We start from the raw sequence: 17,645 nt of genomic DNA, 5'->3' as shown, positions 1-17,645 counted from the left end.
CTGGAGGGCGCGTCTGCCTCTAACTGGGGAAGAGAAGGTAAAAATAAAGAAGCCGTACAATAAGAGGACTCTGCTAGATGATGATTTATATTTTCAGGGCTCCCAGATTCTGGGTCAACAAAAGGTCAGGTTATGCAGGCCCCTCCCAAGATACCATTTCACAGTTGGGCGCACTGAGGTCCCGAGCCTGGAACGGTTCTTGCTCAGCCCCGTCTCTGAGCACTGTCAAGATGTAAAAGAGCCCATCTTAAACATAAAAACTCAACGAATCCTCTTTATTTTGGCAAGAAGGGGAAAAAAGTCTTTCTGCCAAGGACCTGAGGGAGGGCCTCCGGGATGGAGATAGGGTGGACAGAGTACGGGTCCTAGGTCACAGAGATCCCAAGGGAAGGTATGAGTCGAGACTAGCTTCACAACATCCGTCCCGGGAGCGGTGGCTCGGGGTCGCGGAGTCCTGGAGAGTCACAGGCAGGGTCCCGGCGATCGTCACTGGTGTTCCGGGGTCCGGCGGGGTCAGAGGTCTCGGAGAGGGCCAGGGGGCCGGAGGTCACGGAACAGCGGGAGCCCAGAATCCGGTGCCGCTCGGGGCAGGGGCTGAGGGAGGGGACGGGGAGAGCGGCTCCCGCGGGACTGTTTGGCACAAGAGTCGGGGGAAGGGGCGGGAGCGGGACACTACGCACCCCTACCTGGGCGCGCGGGGTGGGGAGGTTTGGGAAGGCCGGGGTTGGCAGAGCCCTGGGGCCGGGATAGAGCGGGGATCCGGAGCCCGGCCGGAGTCCGGCCGGGGCCCGGCGCGCGGCCCATGGGGCAGGGGCGGGCAGGGGTGCTCAGACCGGGGGTGCGGTTCCCCCGGCCGTGTGCATGCTGAAGTATTCGGTGAAGCCGGTGTGCGGCGCCGCTGTCTGGGGCACGAGCGGCTGGTAGGGCGGCGTCGGGCCATCCCAGCTCGGGTCGGCCGCCTTGGGGAACCGAGAGGAAGGGGACGGGGAGGCCGCGCCCGGCTCGGCCATGGTCACCACGCGGCCCCTCGGGGCCACCGCCGCCGCCACCGCTGTCTCCTCCACCTGCTTCCCGGCCTGGGAGGGGGGTCAGGGTCAGAGGCCGTCCAGGACCCACAGGGGGCAGATGCGGCCCCGAAGGCCCGTCCCTCTTCCCCCGATGATCCCCCCTCCCGAGGTGTGGGCGCAGGTGTCAGTCAGGGGCGCCTGGACAGTGGGGCCAGGTACTCAAGGGGCGGCATCGGGGTGCGCCGGGCGAACTCCGGCGGCGGCCGGGGAGGTGGGGGAGAACCGCGGAAGGCCGGCGGCGGCGGCGGGGGCACCGCGCGGGGTGTCTGAGGGGGCGTACGCAACAGCGCCAGGACCCAGTCCGGCAAGGTGGGCGCGGGCGCCGGGGGACGGTCGCGGCGCGGCGTTGGGGCGCTGGGGGTGCGAAAGGCAGGGGGTGGGCTCAGGCGCCTGGACGTGGAGGGCGGTGGAGGGGCCGGGAGCGGGGTCAAGTACTCCAGGGGCGGCGCCAGCAGCTCCTCCGGCGCCGGGGCCGCGGGGCTTACGCAGGAGGTGGGCGGGGGGATGGAGAAGAGCTCCGTGAAGTTGGGCACCGAGTCGCTGATGAACGTCACGTTCCCGTAGACGTGTTGCGGGAAGGCCTTGTCTGCGGATTGGCTTCCTCCGGGGCCTGGGGCTCCGGCCGAGGCGATCTGCGATGTGCGCACGTGGTACGGGAAGTTCTTGTTGGCCGCCGAAGGGCGTGTCATGATCTGGGGCGAAGGGCAGGCGCAGGTTGGAGAAGGACTGTCCAGGTCTCAAGCTGCCTCCATAAACATGAGGCCCTGAGGATTCCCCTTCACTTGACATCCCCCGCTTCCCTGAAACCCTTCAACTGGATTAGGCGCCTCCCCTGAGCTCTCGCAGTGCCCTGGCCTCTAACCTTTCCCGTCCATCACAACTCTTACTACTCTGCCGATGCTTCCTCCATCAGAGCCCTGATCAGCCGGTTATCACTGAATGGTTAAGCTTCAGCGTCCTACTCTGTCTAGTATGATAGCTACTAGCTATATGTGGCTATTTAAATTTAAATTAATCAAAATTAAACTAAAACTTTCATTTCTCAGTCACACTAGCCACATTTAAGTGCTCAATAGCCACATGTGGTTAGTAGCTATTGTATGGGACAGCACAGATTGTAGAATATTTTCATAAACACAGGAAGTTCAATTGGACAGCAACTGACAGACTCTAGAATGTTAGCTCCATGAGGGCAGGTACTTGACTGTTCTCTTCCCTGCTGAATCCCCAATACCTTTAGAACAGTGCCTGACACATACAAGCTCTCAATAAATATTGGTTGAATGCAGAGATGTCTCCTGAATTAGCTGGCAGGCCATGAGGGCAGGGACCGGGTGTGACCCTAGCACTGCAACAAGGGAGCCCAGCACAGTCCCTCTAAGGTAGTTGCTGAATAAGTGAACAAGGAGCTGAAACCGAAGAACTGTAGAGTGCCAGAGGTGGAGCTGTGCTGAGCTAACATGAGCATTTTTAGGAAGGAAACTGGTTGAAGGTGAAGTCTAACAGAAAGGGCACCCCACCTCCCGGCCCCACAGCTCACTGAGTGTGGGATCTGGGGCACATTGATTAAACTCCCAGAGCCTCACTGCAGAAAAGGGGTTACAGTGCCTACTTGGAAAGATGAAGAGAGGGTGGAAATGAAAACCACTGGTGCAGAGCCTGGCACGTGGTGGGTTCTCAGCATTTCTCCTCTCTCTGTCCCTTTGTGACTTCCTGGAACAGAGCCTCAAGAGGGACTGTCCCGGGAAAGTGAGTCTGTACGTAAGGTTCTAGGGTAGAACATGTGGGACCTGGCCCCCTCCCTCAGTGGCTCAGTATATTCCCTGCAAAGAATACATGGTGGACCCCTTGAGTCAGGAGCCGGGGTCTTCAGCAATGCCTATTTCCCTGTGTGATTCCTTCTTATGCCAGATCTTGTGGTCTGCTGGAGAAGGATGGGGTTCAAAGTCTCCCTGCCCCCCGCCACCAAAGGCCATGGAGCCTGGCAGGTCACCTCCCTTCTCTGGGCTTTAGCTTCCCCTCTCTGTATAGTGGGTTCAGTGATGGTTATCCATCCTGGCTGGGGTTGCTCTGCCAATTAAACAAGAGGACGAAATAAATGCACGTGAGTGTTCCCAGCATGAAACAGAGGCTGGTTCGAGACAGGTGTCCGTTGAATGGTGGATGGATGGATGGATGGATGGATGGATGGATGGATAGAAGAACTGTCAGCCAGAAGGCCAGATAGGATGTAAACCAAGGCAAAGAAGAGGTTTGGTGCTCGAACCCTCTGCTGCCATTCAGACTTAGGCCCCCTGAAGCCCCAGCCTGACCCACCCCAGTTGCTTCTTCCTGTGATAGAGCAGCAGAGATGGAAGAGTGTGGGGGGGAGGGGGGAGGAGAGACCAAGGGGCTTAGGGAAGGCAGTGGGGATAAGAAGGGAAGAGTGAGAGTCTAGGGACACAGGGTCAGGATGGAAATGGGGAGGGGGGCAAAGAAAGAGGGTGGGGTTGGGGGAAGAGGCCAGGACACAAAAGTGGGAGAGAGGAATAGAAGAGGGTGGACTCTGGGGGATACAGTGGAATAGCCTGCCAGAACCCAGCAGGCTCTCAATAAGTGTCTATCGAATGCCTAAAGGGATGAAGTGAAGGAAATGGATCAAGAGCTCAGAACAGAAGGTTCAGGCAGCTCAGGCGTGGAGAGCCTCATGTACCCTCCACCCACTGGTTTCCCATCCCCAACTGGATGCCCAGCCTCACCAGGAACACGCCGTGGGCATACAAATGGATCCCCAGCTGGATGCCATTGACAATCTTCTCCCGGGCCCACTTGGGGATCCCAAAGTTGGCGATCAGGGCCATGACCGGAACTGCAAAGAACCTGAAGGGGAGGTATTGGGTCTGTAGAGACACTGTCCCTGCCTTCCACCCCACCCCATGGCCCCAAATACCCTGCTATGCACACACATAGGTCCCAGGTGGGTCCCAAACTGGAGGGAAGCCAGTGTGACCTTCAAAAGCCAGAGGTTAAAAGGAGACAGGAATCCCACTGGCATGGGAAATTTGGGGGGGGGGGGGGCAAGGAGTAGGTTGAATTTAACTCAGTTCTATCCCACCCCAATCCTGGCACCTGATAGGAAATCAATAGATGTTTGATGAATGAATTAACATATGATAAAAACAATTAAGGACTTACTTCATGCCAGACCTGTTTCTAAGCATTTCACATATATACGGTCATCTAACTCTCACAGTGACTCTATGAGGCAGGTACAACTTCCATCCCCATTAAACAGGTGAGGAAACCGAGGCAGAGAGAATTTAATTGACTTGTATAGGGTCACACAGTTTACAAGCTTTAGAACTGGGTCTAAACCCAGGCAATCTGGCTTAGAATCCATCTACTTTACTGCTGTGTTATGTTGAATAAAAAATATCACAACTAGCTTTTATTGGACATTTACTATGTGCCAGACTCGAAGCCCTCATCTGTTGCCCTATGCATGCTCAAGATAACCCTTTGCAGGAGATACCCCTGACAGCCTTTCTTTATGGGTAAGTAACCTGAGGCACTCTTTTTTTCACTTAGGGAAAGTAATTCTTTCCAGGTTACAAAGTGAGTAAGTGGCAGACTCTGGTGACAGCTGCCTAACTTGAAAGCCCATCTGCCTCCAAGAGGAGGGTTTGAGTTGGGAACAGCCATTTCTGAGAAGCCGGGGAAGGCAGGGGCAGGTTGGGGGCCCAGCACGTCTCACCAGAGGGTGTAGGCAGCAAAGAAGGGCACATAAAAGGGCTGCTTCTCTGGGAAGTGGCGCAAGGAGATGAGCACGGCATAGCAGAACCACACGTAAGCTGCCACCTGTAGCCCGATGAGCCCGTAGCCCGCTGGCGACTCATACGTGTACAGTACCTGGCCCGGGTCAAAGAACTGGACCCAAGGGAGAAGGCTGGTCATAGCCCTGGCCTCCAGCCCTCCACACAGGGACCCCAGACCCCACCCTCAGGTACCCAGGGGGCAGAGGTACTTGGTCAGGACAGAAGCAGCAGGAGAATGAGAGATAGAGATGAAAGCATATAGAAGTAGACAGAGAGGGCGAAAAGATAGAGAATATATCTGCTACCATGGGCCCAACACTGGGGGCTAAACAGCACCATGTGTAAGCTTTTCCATTGGCATCAACTTGATGAAGTAGTTCTTATTTTCACCCCACTTCACAGAAGGGGAAACTGAGGCTAAGCAGGAAGACTTTCGGCCAAAGTCAAGGTGATATAAAGCCTTAGAGAAGTCCCCTGGGGGTAGGTAAGATCCTCCTAATTTTACAGAAGAGGAAACAGGCCCAGAGAGGGGGGCCATCAGCCAAGGTTAGCCAGCTGGGAAGTGGGAGAACCAGAGCGGAATCCAGGTCTGTGTGACTCCTGAACTTAATCACGACACTGAGCATTAAATGTGACAGACAGTGAGAGACAGAGGGAGGAGGAAGAGAGCTACTCAGAGATGGTGAAGAGGGGAGGAATGCACTTAGACAGATGGGAAGGCGGAAAACCACAGAGTGGGAGAGAGGGAGCCAGGAAGAGCGCGATGTGGGGAAGGGCTAGCAGACAGGTGGAAGAGGCCACCAAAAGCTTTGAAGGGCGAGGAGGACGGGGCAGAGCCTGAGCAGTGGCAGGCAGGACTCACCTCGGCCTCATAGATGAGCAGCGCCACGTGGGTGAGGGTGTACAGGGTCATGTAGACAGACAGCTTCACCGAGCCCGAGTGGCTGATGCGGCCCCTGGCGGCATGCCGTGAGGGGGGACAGCAGGGGTGGGGGCCGTCAAGAGAGGAGGGGGCAGCCACCCCCCCAGCCCAATCTCTGCCCTGCTCCCTAGCCCAGCCACCACCCCCCCACAGTGGTCCCTCCCGCCCCAGCCCGGGCACCGTGTCACCGTGAATCCCTTCCCCAGAAGGATGAGCATCAGCAGGAAGATGAGGAAGCTGGAGGAGAAGAGCAGCTTGGCTGGTAGGAGGGAGGAGAGGGCAGCTCAGACACAGGCTCAAATTGGAGAGGAGCCCCAGCACCCTCCCGGACCCACTTCATTCTCACCCAAGATCTTCAGACTCTCATTGCCAATGCCATCAGTGGCATATTGGCCCCAGTAGATGCAGAAGAACAGGAGGCTCAGGACTGAGGGGAGGATGGGCAGAGAGAGGAAAGGACAGAAAGCAGCTTTAGGGCATCACTGTTCCCTAACACTATGATCCAGATGACCAAAACCCTTTCTTCAGCCCCGTCAGGATTCTAGACCCTTTATTCCCACTGACCTCCTAGGAAACTCTGGAGTCCAGGCCCCAGACCCCTCCTCCCTCTGACCCAGGAGTCCAGGCCCCCAGCCCCTCCTCTCCCAGGACCCAGGAGTCCAGGCCCCCAGCCCCTCCTTGCTTAGGCCCAGGTACATGAGCCCTAAGGCCCTCCTCTCACAGAACTCAAAAGTTGGAATACTCTACACCTCACCCTCCACTCCTGCTGCAGCCATGAACATTTTATAAGTCGTGTGGAGCAACTGACGACCCTTCAGCAAATCTGGAAGGAGGGTGGGGAAGGCTGTACACAGACAGGAGGGGAGAGCAGCTCATCTCCTCCAACCTTGTTTCCCCTCTCCCATCTCTCCCCCCCACCCCATGTGCTGGACTCACATCCAAAGTAACAGGAGAGGAAGAAGATGAGGATGAAGACGAGAAGAAAAGTCACATCCGTCTCCAGGATCCCTGCCAATTTGGTGGAAGGAGGAAACCGTGCAGTCAGGATGGGTGTCCCTCAACAGGCTCCCAGCTCCAGGCTCCCACAAAAGATCTGGGGTCCCCGTATGCTCACCAAACTCATCAGCAGAGAAATGCCGTGTCCAGAAGGACTTGCCATTGGTGAGGACCATCTCATACTCCAGCTGCAGCCCATCTCCCTGTGGGGAGTGTGGAGGCCTAAGGGGGGCCCTGGGCAGGGAGGGGGTCGGCAGGAAGGCAAGGAGGAGAAGGCAGGCCCTGGTGGCCGGCCCAGCCCCTTACCCCACACTTGCTGAGTGCAATGTACCACCACCTTTCACGCACTGAGCGGAAGCTGCGGCCGCTCGAGCAGCTCAGGTAGCGCATTCCCTCCTCTGACACCACCTGGGGAGGAGCAAGAAGGCTGAAGCCTGCCTGTGCCTCCCCCTGGCCCTTGACCTCCAGCACCTGCCCATTCCCCACAAGCTGGGCCCATACCTGACAGCCTGACCAGGCATACTGGGTGGTGAGGTTGATGACCTGGTTGTTTTCTGGCCTGATCACCGACTCCTTGGCCAGGCAGTCCTAGGGGAGGCAGGGCCATGGTCACTCCTTGGCTAGCCTCAACCTTATCGCCCCTCCCCTACACCCTCCTCACAGACTTCACCTTGTCCCCTGTCTTGTACACGGCTGGCCACTGGGATGGGTCGTCGAAATAGAGGAGGATGTTCTGACAGCACTTGGCCTGCAGACCCAAAGATTTGGGGGGTTGGGGGAGCATAGGGAGCTGGGGTAACCCTTGCCTTGGGAAGCCAAGGGAGCATCCAGCCTTAGCATGGTGAGTGCTTGGGGAAGGCTCACCTCAGGGTATCGGAAACGGAAGTCCAGTCGGCCGTAATCCGAGAGGAAGCAAAATCTCGTCAGGAACACCCAGTCCTGGAAAAGGGGCCCACTCAGACCCTCTTCTGAGTCCCTTGAGAACTCTCCTCGACTCCACAGACAACCCCCCAACTTTTCGTCCCTACCCTGGAATACCTGCTTTCCCAAGAAGCGTAAGGGGACCAAGTCACCTCCAAAATTCTTCTGCGATCATTTCACCTTGGTTCCAGGATTCCTCCTTCAGATGCCCCACCCCGCCCCAAGTTTCTTCCCCTCCTTTCAAACACTTCTCCCATTTGCCAGGCGCCTGAGAAAGACCCTGGAGGGCCAGATCCCCATCCTGGACACCTTTTATCAGGGATACCATCCCACCAGCTTTGCCCTAATTATCCACACATGCCCTCACGGTGGTCCCAGAGACCATTAGGTGCTGGGGAGTATTCCAAACGGCCCTCTCCTGGTCCTGAACAGGAGTGTGGACTCAGGCTCAATGCGCAGTGAAAAGTGCTGTCCCTTCAGCACCACCTCGGCGTCCCCCACCCCCACCCCAAACTCCGACTCTCCCAACCCGGTCCCCCTCCTCGCCCAACTCTGACCTCAATGTCCCTCCTACAATCCCCGAGTCTCCTCTCGACCCAATGGCCCCCCTCAGCCTCAACCCAGACCCAGTCCCGCACTGTGCCTGCCCACCCCCCACCCCAGCCCCCACGCAGCACTCAGGGACCGCCCGGGGGAGGCGGCAGGGGGCGGGGCGGCACCTGCCCACTCCCCTCCCTCTCTTCCCTCGAGGGCCTGGCGGGTGGCAGGGGAGGGCCCGGCGCGCTCACCTCCTTGGAACTGAGGTTGCCCCTCACATACTTGGCGCGGGCGCGGGGGTGCAGTGGCAGCAGCAGGAGTAGCAGCGGCGGCAGCAGCAGGCGGCGCAGAGCGGGCGCGCGCGGGGGCTCCATTCCACCCGCTCCGGCCCCAGCTCGGGCTCCGCTCCGGCTCCCACTCCGGCCCGGCGACGGCGGCGAGAGCGCGCGGGCCGGCTGGCGCGCGCCCCCGATTAAAGGGGCCGCCGGGCGCCGCGTTCCCTGCCCCCTCCTCCACAGGATGACCCGGCCTGGACCCTTCCCAATCCCCGTGGGAGGGGACGCCCCTTTCCCATCCTCTCCACGCCTCCGCAGCCTCAGTCCTCCCCTCTGGGAATCTCCTTGGTACCTCCAGCTCCCTGTGTCCTAAAGTGAACTCACATTCCCCCAAGCCGAGTATCCTCCTCCAGATTGCCATCTCAGGATGGCCCACAACCCCCAGGCCCCAGCTCTGTCCTGACCTCCCCCCAGTTTAGTCCCCAAACTGCTCTTTGACTGCCCATCCCCGCCCCCATAACAGCCATCACCAGCTGTGAACACCACAAATCCCATGCACTCTGTGAAGTTCCTACAGAGACACAGAGGCACAGAGTAGGCAAACCACTTGTTCTGGGTCACACAGCTCCAAGGTGGCAGAGAGCCCTCAGCCACAACCACTACACCCTGCTGCCTGACCCTGCCCTGTCACTGCTTACCAGGGTCTGAAACCAGCTGCTGTGAGGCAGAAGAGGTGGTATTGCGAGAAACCCACAAGCAGACCCTGAAATCAATTGCTTGGGCTCAGATCCCAGCATTGCCACTTCCTTCCCATAAAACCTCAGCCAAGTCACAGCTGTGTGACCTCCCAGTTCAGTCTCCTACACCCTGGTACTTACTTTATGGTTTCCCTGTGGGCAATGGGGAGGCCTGGAAAAGCTTTACAGAGTACAGTCCAAGCCCCTCAGCTTCATTTTCCTGATCAGATTCCAACACATTTCCAGCTTCATCCCTCCCCCTCCACTGCAGAAAATCTGCTGCTCCTCAAAATATCATTTTAAAAAACTTTCTAAGTCAGGAGGCCAAGCAGGAAACGTAAGTGTGTGAAATGCTTTCAAAGGAGAGTGTGGACCCCACAAAAAAGGAGCCTCTGCTACTTGGCTTCAGCCAGTTGTTGACAGGAGGGATAGTAGGTCTGCTGCCAGGTTTTCCTTCCTCCCTCCCTCCTTCCTTCTCTCCTTCTTTTCTTTCTTTCTTTTTTTCTTTTGAGAGAGAAGCCAGAATTTCTTTTTTTTTCAAATCAAGCACACTGGTTTGTAACAGTAGATAACTGATTCTAAAATGTTAAATATACTGTAGCCCAAAGAAAAAAGTCTATCGCCATAGCCAGGCTTCATGTGCCATTCCTGCCCGGATCCTGCACACACACTGTTCCTGTGCCCACCAGACCAGAAGCCTCTCACAGGTAGAACCCAGACGGGACTCACTCTAGATCCCAACATGGCCTAGGGATATAGGCTGAATGAAAATGGTCCCACATCCCCTATTTGCCCTCCTCCAGGCCTTACACATGTTGTTCCACAGAAGAGCATTTCTAGATTGCCTGAAATATTCTTTTCCTACTGTACTAGCAAGTTTCTACCAAACTTAAAAAATACAAGGGTCTTATGTCAACTCCCTCATCAGCAGGGCAGAGTCATGACTCCCTCCTTGGACTCTCAGCCCCTGCACCTCTCTCTCTCCCAGATGCAACCACTAGGGCTGAAACTGTCTGTGTTCACCACTGTACTGGGAGTCCCCTGGGGACACAGCCTCAGTCTCACTCACTCTGGAGCCCCAGCATTATCAGAGCTCAGAGTCGAGCACATAGTTGCAGTGGGTGGATGTGTTAGACTGACTGAAGGCCCCTGGGCCCTAGGAAGGCAACAAGTGACAGTACCTTCCCCTCCACCCTGGACCCAGAACTCAGAGCTAGGAAAAGCTGCTCTCCTGGGCCAGCCACTCACTAAAAACCAAGAGGATCATGAGGAAGGTACTTTATTGAAGTGATCAGAGTATGGGATTCCTTCCCCCAACCCAGCCTCAGCCTGCTCAGTACAGTCTCATGGGTGGAAAGCACCAGGCCCCTGGGCTGCTCTGGGCCACCACCCAGGAGAGGCTGGGCAGTGGGGCAGGGGGGCTGGGGCTCCAGTCCAGGGCAGAGGTTCGGGACAACAAGGGTGATGGTGGCTGAGGCAGGGGTTGTGGTGGGCCAATCCCCCAGGGCCGGGGAGGGGGAGGTGTGTCTACCAGCCAGATGCTTTTCAGCAGATCAAAGGCTGTTGGGGGGCCGCAGGCCGCCCCAGATGGCGAAGGCAATGGGGACAATGGGGGTGGCCAGGGACCTTTAGGTGGTGCCAGGTTCACCCGGTACACAGTAGAAGTGCTGGCGGTGTGAGACATGGCGAAGGTGAGCTCCTTTGTCCCCTCTCGCCTCCTCTGCCTCCCCTCCCCTGGGGCCTCCTCAGGGCTGTTGATCCAGGAGGGTGTCATCCTTTGTCTCTCAGGGCCCCTAGGCTTGGTCCCTGGCACAGAGGAAAGAAGCATGGGGCACAGCTGAGCTAGAGCAGACAAAAGAAAAGGAAGCTCAGGGGGCAGGAGGTGAGCTCACCTGGCAAGTGTGGCTGGCAGCCCCGGAGCACCAGAGTAAGGTCAGGCACGCAGCCATGGCAGGCCTGTAAGGTGCCCACGATGGCATCCCTGGCCTCTTGTACTAGGTTCCTCCTGGGGAAGGCCTGTGGCAGAATCAGCTGGCATTGCAGCTCCCCCAGCAGCTGCCCCAAGCCAGGGAGCTGGGGGGGACTAGGTGGGCCTGGGCCCGAGGCTCCAGGCACCTGGTTTTCCTTGCCCCTTGACGGTGGGGCTGGTTCTTGGGCCCTGCCTGGGCTTGGGGAGGACTTGGTGGGGAGCGCAGGGGTGCCTGACTCCAGGGACCCACTGCTAAGCAGCCGTGCCACGTCCAGAGATTTCACCTCGTGGTTGAAGAGACCCCGGTGCTCCCGGCTCAGGCGCCCCTGGGTTATGACCACGAGCTTGGGGGCAGCAGGCACCACAGAATTCCGGAGGACCACATGAGGATCCCGACTGGCCACGGGAGGATCCTGATGGGCCAATGGCCGGCGACTGCCCGCCAGGGCCTCGTTAAGCTCCCGCCTGGTCTTCCGACGGCGGACACGACCAGGTTTCTCAGGCCGCTGGAAAGGCTTGGGGGCTGGCCCCCTGGGGTCCATGGTGCCCTGGAAGATAAAGACAGGGTGGTCATCAGCATGCAGAAAAGTCAAAGACCTAGAAGTGAGTAGTGAGAAGAGATGGTTTGGGATGAGCTGGGAGTATTATTTAGAGACACAAGATGGACAAAGGGATTGGTAGAGAGCAACTGGAAAAGGCTTGGTCAGGGTAAGGTCAGAAAAAAAGGCAGGGTCATAGGAGTAGGATGAGGTCAAGGGAGTCATGCTGAATGGGAAGATTTATCAGGGGATAGAGAAAGGGTTAGAGAGAACAGGGATATGAAGAAATAGCTAAAAAATGGGGGATGGGAAAGGGATCATTATATTGGAGGGATCTGGTGAACCAGAAAGGGACTTTGGACAGAGGAGAAATCCAGGGGTAGAGGAGGTACTGGAGATTGCAGAAAGTGGAGAGAGATGGTAGAGAGAAAAAGGCAGGAAAGAGAATGGAAGTTGGAGAAACAGAGAATAACTCGGAAGGACACAAAGGGCAACAGAGGAGCTATCAGGGACTGGGGCCTGGTCATGGAAGGGGGTAGGAAACAAGGCTGCGTGAGGCAGATGAGGTAGGGAAGGGGGTACAGTTGGTGGGGACGGGGCAGGGCAGGGAAAGGGCACCTCACCTTCTCCTGACTCCAACGAACCCCCCCCTCCCCGCCCACTCCACGTGGCTGTGTGGTACAATGGCTTCTTTTCCGCGGTGACCCTAGCTCCGGAAGCGCCTGATGCTCTTCCGGGCCTCACACAGGGCCTCGTGCAAGCACGCATGCGCGTGCCCCTCCCACGCCCTTTGGCTCCCCACCCCCACGCCAAGAGGCACAGGCCCAGGGGCACGTGCCAGCTGCCCTGAGTGCAGGTTATAGCCCCGCCCCTCCTGACCTCACATTCGGAAACCTCTTTCATTTGTCCTTAGGCACCTCCTATCCACCAATTGGCTGTGAGGTCAACTAGGCCCGCCCCCTTCCTCAATGCTGATTGGTTTAGACATCTACCGCGGACTTTCTCTCTGGAGCGCGGAGATGTAGGCGAAGCCAAGGGGGAGAAGGGCTATGGTAGCCTCTACACACAGCCAGTCTCCAAGCAGTCACAGGCTTTATCCCTAGAGAGTCAGTATAGTGTCGTCATTCAGAGCTAGGCTCTAGAGCTACACTACCTAGGTTCAAATGCCCAGGCACATTTGAGCTCTGTGACCTCGGAAAAGCATGTAACTGCTCAGAGATTCAGTTTCCTAATCTGTAAAATGGAGTTGGTATCTTCTCCTTCTTATAACTGCTGTTAAGTATGAAATGAGCCAACATACAATTTGAAAACAGCGCTTGGTGAATGGATGCCTGTAAATTTTGTTTCTCACTACACTTGTCCCCTCAGACTTTTTTTTTTTTTTTGGCCGCGTGGCTTGAGGGATCTCAGTTTCCTGACCAGGGATTGGACACCGGCCACAGCAGTGAAAGCCCGGAATCCTAACCACTAGGCCACCAGTGAGCTCCCCCCTCAGAGTTTCAAATCAAGCTATGCCAGGGTATTCCCCATACCCTAATAAGCTATATTCTATATTACCTGGTAATATTGCTTGCCCAACCTTCACTATCTTTCAAAGCCTAACTCCTTAGATACTACTCCTTCTAGGAAATCCCTCACCCTGAGTCCTTCTCTTTCTCCTCCCACAGAGGTCCTCTGTGCATTCCTTAATCACAACCTTGATCCCTCCCTCAGCTTTGTGTCTGGATCTGCCTCCCCCAACACACTGGGACAAGGCCAGGATCTGACCCATTCCTTTAATACTCATTCAGCAAGTACTTGTGAACAGCCATAGATAGTACTTGGTATTAATACTGGGAGTCAGGCCCTGTTCCAGGCAAATGGATTGAGGCAAAACACAAACACAATAAATAAGATTCATCTCTATATCTCAGTATCAACCTACCTAGAAGGAATGAATAGATAGGAAGATCCCATCTGGGAGTGGAGCTACAGGAATATGACCAGGACTTTGAGGGTGGTGTGGGACCCCCACCTGGTCCCCCAGAACAGGGAGATCTGGGAAGACTTGAGGTCTGAGATTAATTTGGGGCAGGAGGTGGGGGGCAGCGACCTTAGATGGCCTTGGCTGTGGATGTAAGTTTTGGAGCTCAGACACACCCAGCTGAAATTGTTGGTCAGCCATAGGTTTAGGGAGGGGAGCAGAGGCCACAGATCTGTAAGACGAGCTGCGCGGGAGGGGCTCCAGGCTGGATTTGGGCCTTGCAGCATCTCTAATTTCCTTTATCTTTCTGCGTCTTCCACTACCCTCTTGGCAGGGTAATGTCTGTAATGCAAAGACATATAGTTTAGAAATCATGCCACAAAAACTGGCATAATTTGAGCAGGGGAGGCCCATTAGCAGATAGGCTCACTAAAGTCCTGGCACTGCCTTAGCGTGAGTGTCTCCTTACAGCTGAGCCTCTAATTTTCACATTTCCATCCTCCTTTTCTCTCCCCCACGTCAGAAGAAAATGGGAGCGTCCCTTCCTTGCCAGGTGCATTTGAGCCACCCCCTCAAGGATCCAGCATGGACTCGTCCACTCACTCCCCTACCACCACGTGAATGAGACACACAGACACAGACACACACCCCCACACACAGTAGGTGGTTCCTTCCCCACATTTCTCGCCCTACAGCAAATGGTTTCTTCCCCCGAGGAAGGGCGCTAGATTTTCCCCACTCTGCTTTCACGGTAGGGTGGTTTCTCTCTCCTCCCCTCCACGGGTGCTGGATGGTCTCGCCTCCCCCCACGCCCCGTGCCGCCGCCGCTGCCGGAGAGTGAGCGGCCCGGGCAGGAAGCGCCGGACGAGCCCACTGCGCGGCCGCCGTGGGGGAAGCAATTCCTCTAAGTGAAGGTTTCCGCCCCGGAGAGGAGGTGGCGCCCGGGATCGGCCGCGCCCTCCGCTGGAGTGCGGGCTTCGGGACAGTCCATTGTTGCCTGAGGGGTAGGGGTGGGCGTGGCGGCGCCGCCTCCTCCGGGAACACTCCCCGGCTGACCGCGCTCGCTCATCCTGCTGGAGACGCGGCGCCAAGATGAGTGGAGAAGAGAACCCAGCCAGCAAGCCCACGCCGGTGCAGGACGTGCAGGGCGACGGGCGCTGGATGTCCCTGGTGAGCGACCCCGCCCGCGATACTTTGGAGTCCGGGGCTGGGGGCTGGGGACTGGGGGCTGGGGGCGGGGGAGGGGGGAAGGCTCTGAGAGAGTAGCTGGTTTGCGCCGCTCTCATTACGAGATTGGGAAACTGAGGGCACTTGGCGTGGTGCCGCCTAAGGAAGCGGGGCGGGGCGGGCCCAGCAGCGCGCGTGCCATTGACTCCCCCTTTACGTCCCCAAAGCACCATCGGTTCGTAGCCGACAGCAAAGATAAAGAACCCGAAGTCGTCTTCATCGGGGACTCCTTAGTCCAGCTAATGCACCAGTGCGAGGTGAGGCCCGTCCCTCTCCTCCTGCCCCACCCCCGCCTGTGCCCTCACAGACAGACCTGGACCAGAGCCCAGGCCAGGCGGTGTATGGGGTACCCGAAATAGCCTCAGGTAGCGCCGGGCACCCAGAATCTCAGTATAATGTGCCACATTCTACTGAGAAGGAAGTGTGTGTCCTGGCTTTGTCATACTGGGTTTGTGTATAGTGAGACTTAAAATGAGGCTTCGTGCAAGATTGCCTAGGATGAGGCTCTTTGTTTGCTTAAACTAGTGCCCAGCCCTAATGGATTTCCACAAAGCTATAGTTATTTCCACAAAGTGAAGGTCAACGGTAATAGGTCTCTACTAAGGGGGCTCAATTCTATCTTTCCATTAAGCGATGTTAAACCATGGCTTTCCTCAAAGTGAGGTTCAACTGGAATGCTGCTGGTTCGATGCCTGGCTCAAGTAGAATGGGTTTCCATGCCTGGCTCAAGTAGAATGGGTTTCCGTGAAGGGAGTCCTGCTTCCATGGGGTTTTGTGAAAGTGAGACTATAATGGGTTTGCATAAAATGAGGTTTGACCATATTGGGGTTTGCTCAAGGTGAGATTTAACCAGACTGCTTCCGTAAAGCAAGGCTCTTCCATGATGACATTTGGTTAACCTTTGGATAGGGAGCGGTGGTCCATGCTGACAGTGCCCCTGTGCCCACACCACTTCTTGCCCACAGATCTGGCGGGAGCTCTTTTCCCCTCTTCATGCACTTAACTTTGGCATTGGCGGTGACAACACGCAGCATGTGCTGTGGCGTCTGGAGAACGGGGAGCTGGAACACATCCGGCCCAAGGTGAGCAGGGCTTGGGTGGGCAGCTCGAGCACCCTTAGCCTGCCCCCTCACCACTGCTTCATGCCTCTCTTTCCACAGATTGTGGTGGTCTGGGTGGGTACCAATAACCACGGGCACACCGCAGAGCAGGTGGCTGGAGGCATCAAGGCCATCGTGCAACTGGTGAACCAGCGGCAGCCCCAGGCCCGGGTCGTGGTGCTGGTGAGAGAGTGGGAGGATGGGAAGGGAAGAACGGCAGTGTTCTGGGACCCCTGGGCAGCTTAGCACAGAGCAGTGGTTGAAGGCAAAATCTCATGTTGAAGCTTGCTACACCCATCAGAGGGGCTGTGGTTAAGGACATGTTCAGGGACCAATTAGCCCCTTTTGCCCAAGGGACTGCTAGAGATTCCTGGGGTGTTGAGAAATTCAAGACACTTAAAGAACCAAAAGTTGTCAGGCATTCCCAGGGTTAATCTTGCTTCCATTACTTCCAGAAGGTCTCACTTCTAGAATAAGGTCTCAGACCATCATCTTCCCATCCCTAGTGTATTCTGCAGCTGGGGACTTACTGGTGGGGGGTGGAGGACAGCTTGGCACAGGGAACAGGATACCCAGAGGCTGGTAGGATGCCTCCTCACAACTTTTCTTGCCTTCCTCAGGGCCTGCTTCCTCGGGGCCAGCACCCCAACCCACTTCGCGAGAAAAACCGACAGGTGAATGAGCTGGTACGGGCAGCACTGGCTGGCCACCCACGGGCGCACTTCCTGGACGCAGACCCTGGCTTTGTGCACTCAGATGGTACCATAAGCCACCATGACATGTATGATTACCTGCATCTCAGCCGGCTGGGGTACACACCTGTTTGCCGGACCCTGCACTCCCTGCTTCTGCGTCTGCTGGCCCAAGACCAGGGACAGGGTGGTGCTCCCCCGCCAGAACCCACACCCTAAGCATCTGCCTTCCTGCAACATTAAATTTTCATTCTTCAGTCTCCCATTCTCTGCTTTATGGCCAAGCCCTTCTGGGTACCTGAATCTCAACTCCAATGTCTGTGACCCTGCAGCTCTACCCAAGGCAGGCCACACCAATCCATCAAGATACTCTGGCTCTTGTAGAGTCAGGCAGATTTCTGTCATCACAGTGGTGCTCCAGGCAGGCATGACCAATCAGTAAGACACGAAGTGAAACTGGTTTGCTAACATGACCCTATAGGATTATGGTCAAGCAAGAATTCTGGGTGACCCAACAGTCAAAGCCCACCCAAAGCTGCCCTCCAATCTGCACATGCTCTTCCCCCTGACTGGAACTTCTGGTGCTCTGGTCCTAGCTTAAGTGTGGCTTCCTGTGGAAGCTTCCTGACCTTCCCACCCCTAGCAGTCATCCCTCCACACAGCGTATGGGTATTTTTCTCTCCAGAGAAGCACTGTCCCCAGGCTGTGACAGAAGCGTAAACCAGGAGAGGTTCCTTCTGGCCTGGCTGCAGTGCTGGCTCAGGCCCACAAGGGCAGCAGGGGTCACTGGAGACAGCATGGTACTCGGGCTGACTGGCCTCCCCACCCAGTGCCACCCCTGGCTCAGACCTCTCTCGTTCAACTGGAACGTCAGAGGTGAACTGCCCTTCCTGCAGTACCACATCA

At 56.7% G+C, this 17,645-nt stretch overlaps 3 protein-coding genes across 8 annotated transcripts; 1 reads left to right on the top strand and 2 right to left on the bottom strand.

Moving 5' to 3' along the window:
- Positions 1 to 247: 247 nt before the first annotated feature.
- On the bottom strand, positions 248 to 8,669 carry TMEM145 (transmembrane protein 145). 6 transcript variants are annotated; one of them, XM_059903988.1, is made up of 15 exons: positions 8,489 to 8,669; positions 7,644 to 7,718; positions 7,450 to 7,527; positions 7,281 to 7,367; positions 7,086 to 7,187; positions 6,898 to 6,982; positions 6,720 to 6,791; positions 6,538 to 6,606; positions 6,130 to 6,210; positions 5,964 to 6,042; positions 5,724 to 5,817; positions 4,801 to 4,973; positions 3,806 to 3,926; positions 1,553 to 1,759; positions 248 to 594 (listed from the first exon to the last, which is right to left on the bottom strand). In XM_059903988.1, the coding sequence occupies exons 1-15, from the start codon at positions 8,609 to 8,611 to the stop codon at positions 514 to 516; spliced, it is 1,527 nt and encodes a 508-aa protein (XP_059759971.1). In that variant the 5' UTR covers positions 8,612 to 8,669; the 3' UTR covers positions 248 to 513. The 6 variants fall into 6 exon arrangements, with proteins under 6 accessions (XP_059759971.1, XP_059759970.1, XP_059759969.1 ...); XM_059903986.1 differs by lacking the exon at positions 248 to 594 and adding an exon at positions 737 to 1,076; XM_059903987.1 differs by lacking the exon at positions 4,801 to 4,973 and having other exon boundaries at positions 506 to 1,076.
- Positions 8,670 to 10,544: 1,875 nt separating this feature from the next.
- PRR19 (proline rich 19) lies at positions 10,545 to 11,760 on the bottom strand. Its single transcript, XM_059904885.1, has 2 exons — positions 11,142 to 11,760; positions 10,545 to 11,055 (listed from the first exon to the last, which is right to left on the bottom strand). Exons 1-2 carry the CDS (start codon positions 11,758 to 11,760, stop codon positions 10,583 to 10,585), a joined length of 1,092 nt encoding a protein of 363 aa, XP_059760868.1. The 3' UTR covers positions 10,545 to 10,582.
- Positions 11,761 to 14,414: 2,654 nt separating this feature from the next.
- On the top strand, positions 14,415 to 16,999 carry PAFAH1B3 (platelet activating factor acetylhydrolase 1b catalytic subunit 3). Its single transcript, XM_059904293.1, has 5 exons — positions 14,415 to 14,890; positions 15,115 to 15,204; positions 15,913 to 16,029; positions 16,108 to 16,230; positions 16,668 to 16,999. Exons 1-5 carry the CDS (start codon positions 14,813 to 14,815, stop codon positions 16,956 to 16,958), a joined length of 699 nt encoding a protein of 232 aa, XP_059760276.1. The 5' UTR covers positions 14,415 to 14,812; the 3' UTR covers positions 16,959 to 16,999.
- The last annotated feature ends 646 nt before the right edge of the window (positions 17,000 to 17,645 follow it).

Source organism: Balaenoptera ricei, chromosome 19 (genome assembly GCF_028023285.1).
Source record: "Balaenoptera ricei isolate mBalRic1 chromosome 19, mBalRic1.hap2, whole genome shotgun sequence".
In the NCBI taxonomy this organism is placed as follows: domain Eukaryota; kingdom Metazoa; phylum Chordata; class Mammalia; order Artiodactyla; family Balaenopteridae; genus Balaenoptera; species Balaenoptera ricei.
Note: the sequence above shows the minus strand (reverse complement) of the source record. Positions and strands in the feature narration are given on the sequence as shown.

Coding starts and splice junctions, on each gene's coding strand:
- PRR19 (XM_059904885.1), bottom strand. CDS start 11,760: ATGGACCCCAGGGGGCCAGCCCCCAAGCCTTTCCAGCGGCCTGAGAAA. Junction 11,056..11,141: donor CTGCCAGCCACACTTGCCAG/GTGAGCTCACCT, acceptor CCTCTGTGCCAG/GGACCAAGCCTAGGGGCCCT.
- PAFAH1B3 (XM_059904293.1), top strand. CDS start 14,813: ATGAGTGGAGAAGAGAACCCAGCCAGCAAGCCCACGCCGGTGCAGGAC. Junction 15,205..15,912: donor AGCTAATGCACCAGTGCGAG/GTGAGGCCCGTC, acceptor TCTTGCCCACAG/ATCTGGCGGGAGCTCTTTTC. Junction 16,030..16,107: donor TGGAACACATCCGGCCCAAG/GTGAGCAGGGCT, acceptor CTCTTTCCACAG/ATTGTGGTGGTCTGGGTGGG.
- TMEM145 (XM_059903984.1), bottom strand. CDS start 8,611: ATGGAGCCCCCGCGCGCGCCCGCTCTGCGCCGCCTGCTGCTGCCGCCG. Junction 7,368..7,449: donor TGTACAAGACAGGGGACAAG/GTGAAGTCTGTG, acceptor TGCCTCCCCTAG/GACTGCCTGGCCAAGGAGTC. Junction 6,211..6,537: donor GGCTGCAGCAGGAGTGGAGG/GTGAGGTGTAGA, acceptor TCCTCCCCTCAG/TCCTGAGCCTCCTGTTCTTC.